The 11,699-nt window shown below is 43.9% G+C and overlaps 1 protein-coding gene across 1 annotated transcript; it reads right to left on the bottom strand.

Moving 5' to 3' along the window:
* Positions 1-455: 455 nt before the first annotated feature.
* LOC135629212 (uncharacterized) lies at positions 456-1,643 on the bottom strand. Its single transcript, XM_065136407.1, has one exon. It carries the CDS (start codon positions 1,641-1,643, stop codon positions 456-458), a length of 1,188 nt encoding a protein of 395 aa, XP_064992479.1.
* Positions 1,644-11,699: the final 10,056 nt, after the last annotated feature.

Below are 11,699 nucleotides of genomic sequence, written 5' to 3' on the forward strand. Positions count from 1 at the left end.
AATCGCAGGCCAATTCTGGGAAGGAATCGTGGCATTCTCATAGTAGCTTCTACGTTGATCACTACAACATTGGAAGGGGAGATCACTAGCGATGGACTGAGCTTTGACTAGCTACCGCTCAAACCAAAACATCAAATCCCGATAACATTTTCATACCAAGTATTTAAAACGCAAGGAGAGAGAGAGAGAGAGAGAGAGAGAGAGAGAGAGAAACATTAAGACTTGCCATACCCTGACATAAAATTAACATAGACACGCATATTAAGAAAACTGCATTCCGTCATGGGGTTAATAGTGACATAACGCATTATTGGGTCAGTTTCTGAGAGGGAAGTGTAACACAAAAGAAGAAACTTCAATGGCTTCATTGCTTATTCCGATTGCTCAGATTTGACTGCATAAGGGAAATGAGACGAACACTTTACCGGTGAAAAACAGCAGGCGTCGGGTTACCATCATTGATTGTAGCTGCGCAGATTGGGCGGCACCCATCGGGGGACGTCCGACGACCGTACCGGCCACTTTAGCCCGCTCTCATCGGGCACGTCCGAATCAACAACCTCGGTGATCTCACCACTTTCTAAGTTCTGAACTCCGACATTCCACAGCGACCTATATTCCCCCTGCTCAATCTCTTCTTTGAAGACGAAGTAGATGGCATTCCCCTGGAACCCCAAGTCATCAGCGCCGACGGACACGGACGAGCTCTGGCTCAAGAACAAGATACGGTTGTCGATATCCTCCACTTCGATGGCCACCGCCGGCCTGTTTATGCCGCCTGTCTCCAGCCTGAAGACACGGAATCCGGGGGTCATCTCCCCGTCTGCAGTCCTATTGTGATCGAACGTAACCAGCAGCAGTTCTCCGTTCGATACAACCAAGTGGGTGGGGCGATAAGTGCGCGGCACGCAGGTCGGCATGCCGTACCATGCGGCAATCGTCGCCCTCCCCGGAGGACCTGGGTCAACCTGGAGGACCGCCAAGCAGTCGTTGCCGCCGTATATCGCGCACAGCATCCGGTTGCCGTAGGGAACGACGTCGCGCATCCGGGACGTAGGTTGCACCCCAGGATTCGCGTTTGTCGTCCATGATTCGTCACCTTGGCGCCACGTACACCATCCAATGTTCACGTCGCGTATGAAGAGGACAACCACAAAGTCGCGGTCGAGCGTGGGATCCGAGGATAATACAGCCTTCTCTACGACAATCGCGGCCGCATCGGCGTCCGGCGCCACATGATCAAACGGGAGACCATCAAGGGAGGGGAGCCGAATGTCCTCGGCGGTAACGGGGTTGAAGAGGTTGATCAAATGGCCTTCCATAGAGAGGAGGATGAGCCAGCCGAAGGAGGTGCCAATGCAGGACATATTGGCTGTGTTAGGTAGCGAGCGAACATTTCCGGTGGAGGCGCCGGTGAGGCGGAAGGCGGATCGGAATCTTGGTTCAGACGTGGAGACGAGGAGGAGGAAAGGGAGCTGCGTAGGGAGGTGATCCGGCCGGTGGGGTATGGCAGAGCGCCACGATTTGCAGACGGCGCGGAAACGCTGATAATCGTCGGCGCTCGTCAAGAATTGGGAGGTGAGCATGACGAGCTGCGATCGGAGCCCGGCCCACATCGCTCTTCTTGGGACTTCGTCGGCCATCGTGCGTCTCCCTTTCTCGACGTCACTTCCGCCCCTTTAATTCCTTTTTTATTGAATCTTCTTGGTTAGTTAATGATAAAAGATCTGATTAATCATGATAGAGATAATCTTATATTTGAATAACTGATTCGATTATCATTTGAGTGATCGATAAGGAAAATATCTTACTCAATACATCTATAAATATTATTTCTTAAGTAAATAAAAATTATCTCTTTCCTCAATTCAATATGGTATCATAGCACATCGAGCAAGCCTTCCCCTTCTCACTATCTGATGATGAACAATCTCCTTTCTCCAGTATCGATTATCTCCCTTCGATCCCTTCGCTCAACAATAATTTCTCTGTTGATTGGCCTACTGTCGCTGCAGCAATAATGGCCTATCTCTGCATCGAGCATTTCCCTTCTTACCTTCGTTGATCTACAGCAACAATACCCATCCGTCAATCGATTTCCTCATCTATCATCGGTTGTAGCAAAACTTCTGGTCGACGGTCTTTCTCAGACTGAAACATCTTGCTCGGCAGAAGTAGTCTAATCCAATGATGTCAGTTTCTTTCAAGCTGCCTCTTCTACTCAGTGACAGACTCTACTTACAACCGCTATTGATTTAACTGGTGGATTTCAAACCGACGAACCTCAATCTAGGCAGCGAACACCGACAGGTTCTGGAACCGGGTTGGGATCATAAAACATCGGCGCTCCTACCCGACATACATCGCCCGCCCCAACCCATCCTCTTCGTCGTGACACTGAAGGCACTTTCATGAAGGACCCGATCGTCCTTCTTCATCTATTGCCTTGAGTGTTACGATAAGTAACTTTTTTAGCCGTGACCTCGGGGTCGACGCGGTTGGTTCAGGGATCCGAATGGCTGGGATCAGACGTGGCTCCTCTTGGGATCTCGTGGCGACCGCTGCAGGCAGTCTGGCTGGAAAGTTCCGCGACGCCGAGTAGGGTCAGCTTTGGTCGAGTACTTGCGCACAGGTCGGGTCGGTAGTTCGGCCCGACCCCTCCGACGATCAAGTCAGTGATTCGTGTTAGGATCGAGAGCACTAAGAGGGGGGGGGTGAATTAGTGCAGCGGAAATCTTTCAGCGATTAAAAACGAAAGCTGCGTTCGTTCGATAAAAACTATTTTGATGCAAAAGCCGATTCTAAGATTACTTATGATTAAGTGCAGTTTACGTCTAAACACAGTTTGCGTCTAAGCACAGTTTACGCAGTTTGCGTCTAAATGCAGTTTGCGTCTAAATGCAGATTGCGTCTAAGCGCAGTTTGCATCTAAGCGCAGTTTGCGTCTAAGCTCAGATTGCGTCTAAGCGCAGTTTGCGTCTAGGCGCAGATTGCATCTAAGCGCAGTTTGCGGTTATAAATGGAATCAAAACGTGAACGTAAACTGCAAAGAAACTCGTTCGTAAAAGCGCAGAAGACAGTTTGCAGTTATAAATAGAATCAAAACGTAAATGTAAACTGCAATGTAAAGATCGTACAAAAACACCGATTTACATCTGAATGCAGATTCGAAAAGATCAGAACTTAGAAACTTGTTCGTAAAAACGCAGAGAGCAGTAGCTATGTAGGAGGTTTGCAGTAATGATAAAGTGCTCAAAATAAAAGCAAACCAGAGATTTAGAGTGGTTCGGTCAGTCTTGACCTACTCCACTTTTGGCTTCCTCCACTGACGAGGTCACTGACGTCAACTAGAGGCCTTCCTTCAATAGGCGAAGGCCAACTGCCCTTTTACAGTTTCACTCCTTTTGACGGGCTCAGGAGACAACCCTTACAGAACCTCTCTCCTCTCTTTACAACTCAAGACTTGAAGAACAGAAAGAGGAGAACTTTTGGACTTTATACAAATTTGAGCTCTTAGATTCATAGAAAAGATCAAGAATTCGATGTAGTTCTGTATCTTTCCAGTGCTGAATGGGTGGGGTATTTATAGGCCCCAACCCAGTTCAAATTTGGAGCTCAAAACGATCAAATCCCGGAATTCCGGGATCAGGCGGTTGCACCTCCTGACTGGAGAGGTTGCACCGCTTGGCAGAGCTCGAAGACTGAGCCTCTAGGCGGTGCCACCTCTGTCAGGGGCGGTTGCACCTCTCTGCCAGAGCTCGAAGACTGAGCTCGGGCGGTTGCACCGCCTGACTGGAGAGGTTGCACCGCCTGGCAGAGCTCGAAACTTGAGCTCTGGCGGTGCTACCTCCTGACAGAGGAGGTTGCACCGCCCAGTCTCGCTCGGAGACTGAGCCCTGGGCGGTTGCACCTCTTGGCTGGGGCGGTTGCACCGCCCAGTCTCGCTGGGAGACATAGCCTGGGCGGTGCTACCTCCCTGCTTGGGCGGTTGCACCTCCCACAGCAACCTGGGTCCGAATGGGTTGAACCATTCGACCCAATTTGAGTTCTTCAGGGGCCCAATTGCCCCAGGATTAAGCTAATGGGATCACCTCCCATTTCTAACTTAATCAAAGTGCTAACTACGATTATTTCCTAAGACATATTCTGCAGCTTGCTTCGGTGCGTCACTCGCTTCTTCCGGCGAGTTTCCGGCGAACTTCCGTCGATCATCCGATGAACCCTCGGTGATGCTCCTGCGGACTTCCGGCAAACTCCTGGACTGCGACGATCCACTTGGCAAGTTCCGACGAGCTCCTTTGGCAAGCTTTTGGACTTCTCGGATTTGTTCCCGCAGAACCTCCGATGACTGTCCGAACTTCCGTCGAGCTCTCGAACTCCCAACGTGATCATTGTCATGACTCCGGCGCAACTCCTGCTGCATGTCTTTCTTCCATCGTAGTTAATCCTGCACACTCAAAACAAAAACTTCAATCGAGACAATTAATCCTAAGTAATTAACCAAGTTGTCCGGCATGTCATTGGTCCCTCGACGCTTCGTCCGATTCTTCGGCGCATCGTCCTTTCCTGCAGCCTATTGCCCAATCGGCCAGTTGACTCCGCAACTCCGATATCCATGGCACAATACCCGTTCTTCTTGGCCTGATGCCCGAGTCCACGGCCCGAAGCCTTCTGTCGATACGTCGACCGATCCATCGGCCCGACGTCCAATCTTCTAACATGTTCCTCCGGCACAACATGATTTTCCTGCTTAAATTGTCTCATCCTGATCGAGGCATCCTGCGTCACTCAAAACACATATTAAATCATAAACATATATCAAGTAGTTTCATCATCAAAATACGAGATTCAACAATCTCCCCCTTTTTTATGATGACAACTACTTGATGACGGAGTTAAACTTAACTCCCGGAGTTTAAACAAACTCCCCCTATCAATATACCTTATTGATAGAAACTCTTAGATTCAAAAATCTAAGCAACATGTCATCATAAACGGAGTTAACCTTAACTCCCAGAGTTTAAACAAACTCCCCCTATCAATATGCCATATTGATAGAAACTCTTGGATTCAAAAATCCAAGCAACATGTCATCATAAACTTATGCATAACATGTGATGTCATCAACATACTTCTCCCCCTTTGTCATCAACAAAAAGGAGAGGTACCACAATCAAGTGTTTGTGATGTAAGTTTTAACTCATTGCATGAAAAACATAATATCTATTGTTACCATCATGCAAGTTTGCTATCATCAAATGGTAAGATATCAATATGTAAAATTGTGATTCAAGTTCTTGATATCTTAACATGATATGACATTCATAGCACCTATTCATATGAATGCTGCTTTTGATATCTCATCATAATATGGCATTCATGACATCTATTCATATTCTTCAAATATGACACTCATAGTATCAATTTATATATTTCTCCCCCTTTGTCATCAACAACAAGGAGAACGATATAAGCAAATTTTAAATATAAGTGCGATGCCATAAGTTGGTTTATGTCATTTTCCAATAGTGAGTGATAGGATACCAATTATGCAAACATCTCGAGGAAAACATGACATGGAGATAGCTTTTATTGCTTCTTCCTTTTTATTTGTTATCTTTTTACATGAAGGAGGAAAGCCATATGTGAAGTTCAAATCGATAAGATATTAAAGCACACTTCATTTTTGCAAGGATTAAGATATGTAAGTGAGTCAAATCCTTGTATATAAAAATATCATCCTTTTATAAGAGGGAATCATCAAATATGTTTCTCAAAAAATATTTTTCACATGATAAGTGTATTTGCTAGATGATTCCATATGTCAAAAATCAATGATGTGAATTAAACTTGATATGACATATGCTTGTTAAGTTCGGAAAAGGATAATGTATCAAGAAAATCCAATTGTTAGAATCAAAAAAATCCGAAAATGAAATTTGACACTTTCATACATTCGGACAGGGTTTTACTAGAGATATTCAATTACAATCATGAAAGTAAAACATGCTTATTATCATGGAAATTTTTGTATTTAAGCACATAATTTCCAACATGTAATCATGGCAAGTAATTGTGTAAAATCATTATGGCAATCAAGTGATTTGATCATTCAATCAAAAAAGTCCGAAAAATAATTTTAACACGTTTAATCATTCGGACATATTTTTGCCATAGTTTTTCAAATATAATCATGAAGATAAGGCATGTTCATCATCATGGTAGTATGATAGCAAGTTTACCATATACAAGCTAGCAAAAAATTTCTATATTTTAAGGCCCGCAAGCTAGCAATTTTGAGATGTTCAAGAAAGCAACTCTTGCTTCTTGAAATATAAGTTTTGCTAGATGTGCAAGTTAACTTTTTGCTTCTTGAGATAGGCAAGATAGCATTCCTTGGTGATGTTCAATATAGCTAAGTTCTACATCATGCAAGCTAGTGAATTATATAACATTTTAGAACATGCATAATCACCAAAGCATCATAAATTTTAATGATGTGCAAAATTACAAATTTTGCATGATTGCATTTGTGTGTCTTGAGATTTGCAAGATAGCGCTTCTTGGTGATGTTCAAGATAGCAATTTCTTCTCTTTTGAGAAGTGCAATTTTTGCTTTCTTCTTGAATTGTGCAAGCTAGCTATCTCCCCTTTTGTCATTATCAAAAAGAAGGGAAAAACCCTTTACATTAATTTTTAAATCATGACAAAGGTTAGTATTAATCTTATTTGTGCATCATTATATTTTCAAATTAAAACATGCACATTTTCCAAACATACAAACTCATTATTATATGCATAATTCCAAATCATCATTCATATTATTTCAATCATTGTTTCACTCATCACTATAGCTTATCTTACATAATATGTAAAACCATCTAACATGATATAAACATTTATTTATTTAATTTTTTTTAAGCATTTATGATACATTATCATAATAAAAAGCATATGCATCATTCCAAATCATAAATATTTCAAATCATCATGGTATTAATTTGTCACATTACATCCTACCATGCATGATCGAAACTTCTCATTTGCATACATCAAAATAAATTCATGAATATCTCATGCATTCATATCATCACTTGAGGAATATTGAAAAAAAATAATTGGGTGATGAGATAAATATTTCATGAATACAAAGAATTGCATAAAAATCATATCATGAATACAAGGAATACAAGTCACAATCATTCAAGAGAAAAATCATCATTCATTTTCAATTTATTCAATTTGATAAATCAAGATCATGATTTAAATCATCAAAATCATTTTTATGGCTCACAAAATTTATAAATAGATTCATGATTTCATTGATAATATATTTTCCCCCTTTTTAAGTGTTTCATTTTAAGTGGTCGATTTCATGTTAGCATGTCTTTTCATTTATGAAAACATGCATCAATTTTTTTAAAGCCACTGTTATTATCATGAAAATCGATAATCCATAATTATCAAGAATCATCATACATAATTTCAAAAATATATACTCATTAATCATAACTTCAAATTAAACATGATTTCATATACTCAAAATCGAGAAATAACAATGGAAATCAACATGATACACATTATTACTTCTCAACCACATATAGCATGATTTCATAATGTATTTTTAATCAAAATCATTTTGTTTATCATAAACAAGCAATTTTCATGATTATTTTCAAAATTACTAGAATGATAAGCATGATTCCTAATTTTTGTATTTTCATTATAAAATTATTAAACATGTAATTTTCTAGAAAATAAAAAAGAAAAATGCATTATGAAAAGCATTATGTAATTTCAAAGTAAATTGAAGGCATTTTGATTACCTCAGCGTCGAAAGGCGTAAAGGCGTAGTTTGCCACCTAGCCTTTGTTGATTTTCTCCTCGTCTTCGGAGGAGCTCGATTCATCCCAATTTTTGTTCTTCTTCTTGCATTCAAAGCAAGTAGTTCCGTTCTTTTTACTTTTTAATTTTTGTTTCATTTGTAGTTTAAGTTCACCATCACTTGAGCTTATGCTCGAGTGGTCTTCAAATGTTCTATGTCCCAAATCCTTCCTGTTCTTTGGAAGGTGGTTCTCAAGTTCTTCATGTGCATTGCACGTCATTTCATATGTGATCAATGAACCAATTAGTTCTTCAAGTGAAAATTGGTTCAAGTTTTTCAATTCTTGAATAGCAGTTACTTTTGAATCCCAAGTTTTAGAAAGTGAGCGCAAAACTTTGTTAACGAGTTCAAAATCCGAAAAGCTTTTACCAAGTGATTTTAAACCATTGACGACATCCGTAAAACGGGTGTACATGTCAACAACGGTTTCGCTTGGTTTCATATGAAAAAGCTCGAAATCATGCAGTAAAATATTAACTTTTGAGTCTTTGACTCTACTAGTTCCCTCGTGCGTGATTTCAAGAGTGCGCCAAATAGCGAAAGCCGTTTCGCACAAAGAAACCCGATTGAACTCATTTTTGTCCAAAGCGCAAAATAAGGCATTCATAGCCTTTACGTTTAAAGAAAAATACTTCTTCTCTAAATCCGACCATTCGTTCATCGGTTTAGAGGGAAGTTGAAAACCGTTTTCAACGATATTCCATAAATCCAGATTTAGAGAAATCAAGAAAACTCTCATTCGAGTTTTCCAATAAGTGTAGTCCAATCCGTTAAAGAACGGTGGACGAAAGATCGAAAAGCCCTCTTGAAGAGCCATATCTCTCGGGTGTAAATCCGAAATGAAAAATACCCCGCTCTGATACCAATTGTTAGGATCGAGAGCACTAAGAGGGGGGGGGTGAATTAGTGCAGCGGAAATCTTTCAGCGATTAAAAATGAAAGCTGTGTTCGTTCGATAAAAACTATTTTGATGCAAAAGCCGATTCTAAGATTACATATGATTAAGTGCAGTTTACGTCTAAACACAGTTTGCGTCTAAGCGTAGTTTACGTAGTTTGCGTCTAAATGCAGTTTGTGTCTAAATGCAGTTTGCGTCTAAATGCAGATTGCGTCTAAGCGCAGTTTGCATCTAAGCACAGTTTGCATCTAAGCTCAGATTGCGTCTAAGCGCAGTTTGCGTCTAAGCGCAGTTTGCGTCTAGGCACAGATTGCGTCTAAGCGCAGTTTGCGGTTATAAATGGAATCAAAACGTGAACGTAAACTGCAAAGAAACTCGTTCGTAAAAGCACAGAAGACAGTTTACAGTTATAAATAGAATCAAAACGTAAATGTAAACTGCAATGTAAAGATCGTACGAAAACACCGATTTACGTCTGAATGCAAATTCGGAAAGATCAGAACTTAGAAACTTGTTCGTAAAAGCGCAGAGAGCAGTAGCTATGTAGGAGGTTTGCAGTAATGATAAAGTGCTCAAAATAAAAGCAAACCAGAGATTTAGAGTGGTTCGGTCAGTCTTGACCTACTCCAACTGCCCTTTTACAGTTTCACTCCTTTTGACGGGCTCAGGAGACAACCCTTACAGAACCTTTCTCTCCTCTCTTTACAACTCAAGACTTGAAGAACAGAAAGAGAAGAACTTTTGGACTTTACACAAATTTGAGCTCTTAGATTCATAGAAAAGATCAAGAATTCGATGTAGTTCTGTATCTTTCCAGTGCTGAATGGGTGGGGTATTTATAGGCCCCAACCCAGTTCAAATTTGGAGCTCAAAACGATCAAATCCCGGAATTCCAGGATCAGGCGGTTGCACCTCCTGACTGGAGAGGTTGCACCGCCTGGCAGAGCTCGAAGACTGAGCCTCTGGGCGGTGCCACCTCTGTCAGGGGCAGTTGCACCTCTCTGCCAGAGCTCGAAGACTAAGCTCGGGCGGTTGCACCGCCTGACTGGAGAGGTTGCACCGCCTGGCAGAGCTCGAAACTTGAGCTCTGGCGGTGCTACCTCCTCACAGAGGAGGTTGCACCGCCCAGTCTCGCTCGGAGACTGAGCCCTGGGCGGTTGCACCTCTTGGCTGGGGCGGTTGCACCGCCCAGTCTCATTGGGAGACATAGCCTGGGCGGTGCTACCTCCCTGCCTGGGCGGTTGCACCTCCCACAGTAACCTGGGTCCGAATGGGTTGAACCATTCGACCCAATTTGAGTTCTTCAGGGGCCCAATTGCCCCAGGATTAAGCTAATGGGATCACCTCCCATTTCTAACTTAATCAAAGTGCTAACTACGATTATTTCCTAAGACATATTCTGCAGCTTGCTTCGGTGCGTCACTCGCTTCTTCCGGCGAGTTTCCGGCGAACTTCCGTCGATCATCCGATGAACCCTCGGTGATGCTCCTGCGGACTTCCGGCAAACTCCTGGACTGCGACGATCCACTTGGCAAGTTCCGATGAGCTCCTTTGGCAAGCTTCTGGACTTCTCGGATTTGTTCCCGCAGAACCTCCGACGACTGTCCGAACTTCCGTCGAGCTCTCGAACTCCCAACGTGATCATTGTCATGACTCCGGCGCAACTCCTGCTGCATGTCTTTCTTCCATCGTAGTTAATCCTGCACACTCAAAACAAAAACTTCGATCGAGACAATTAATCCTAAGCAATTAACCAAGTTGTCCGGCATGTCATTGGTCCCTCGACGCTTCGTCCGATTCTTCGGCGCATCGTCCTTTCCTGCAGCCTATTGCCCAATCGGCCAGTTGACTCCGCAACTCCGATATCCTTGGCACAATACCCGCTCTTCTTGGCCCGATGCCCGAGTCCACGGCCCGAAGCCTTCTGTCGATACGTCGACCGATCCATCGGCCCGACGTCCAATCTTCTGACATGTTCCTCCGGCACAACATGATTTTCCTGCTTAAATTGTCTCATCATGATCGAGGCATCCTGCGTCACTCAAAACGCAGATTAAATCATAAACATATATCAAGTAGTTTCATCATCAAAATACGAGATTCAACAATTCGGAGTGGAGTTTTTAGGGTGAGATTGTCCCCCCCTGCCCGTTGGGAGCCCGGGGGTATTTATAAGTGAGTTTGATGTTACCTGATGTGCCATCCTGCCGGAGCAGGGCTGTACCTCTGGTGGCATCTGTCATCGTCGTGGGCGTTGCGTGGAAGATTGAGCTACTGTAGGGTATGGGGGGTGTCAGTCGACGTCTTCCCCTGCCTCGGCCAGTCATGAGGGATCGGACGATGATGTCGTTCGGGTATGGTGGGTGTGGGTGCACACACTGTTGGTGTTAATGCTCGCTCCCTGGGGCAGTGTGCCGCCCAGGGGTGTCTGACGTGGGGGTGTATTACGTCAAATCTGGTGTGTTACGTCAAATCCATTTTTACCCCTATCATACTCCCCCCCCCGAAAGGAGCTATGCGTCGGTTCTTTCATGCAGGGGGTCTGACGCATGGCTTCTTACTTCCGGTGGGCTGGTCACGCGGATCGAGGCGTACGACTCAAGCGGGATAGCCGCGTGGACGCGTCTCGTGCAGTATGGGGCCGAGGCGCGCCACTTGGTCAGAAAACCGAGCAGAGATCGAGATCTCAGATAGCACACGACCGAGGAGCACGGCGCAGGCGGGCAAGCCGCGCAGGCATGGTCTGGGTGGCGTAAAGCCGAAGAGCCGAGGGGCATGACGCAGGCGGGCTAGCCGCGCAGGCGTGACTTGGGTGGTGTAAAGCCGAAGAGCCGAGGAGCACGACGTAGGCGGGCTGGCCGCGCAGGCGTGACCTGGGTGGCGTAAAGCCGAAGTGCCGAGGAGCACGACACAGGC

This window comes from Musa acuminata, chromosome BXJ3-1 (assembly GCF_036884655.1).
Source record: "Musa acuminata AAA Group cultivar baxijiao chromosome BXJ3-1, Cavendish_Baxijiao_AAA, whole genome shotgun sequence".
In the NCBI taxonomy this organism is placed as follows: domain Eukaryota; kingdom Viridiplantae; phylum Streptophyta; class Magnoliopsida; order Zingiberales; family Musaceae; genus Musa; species Musa acuminata.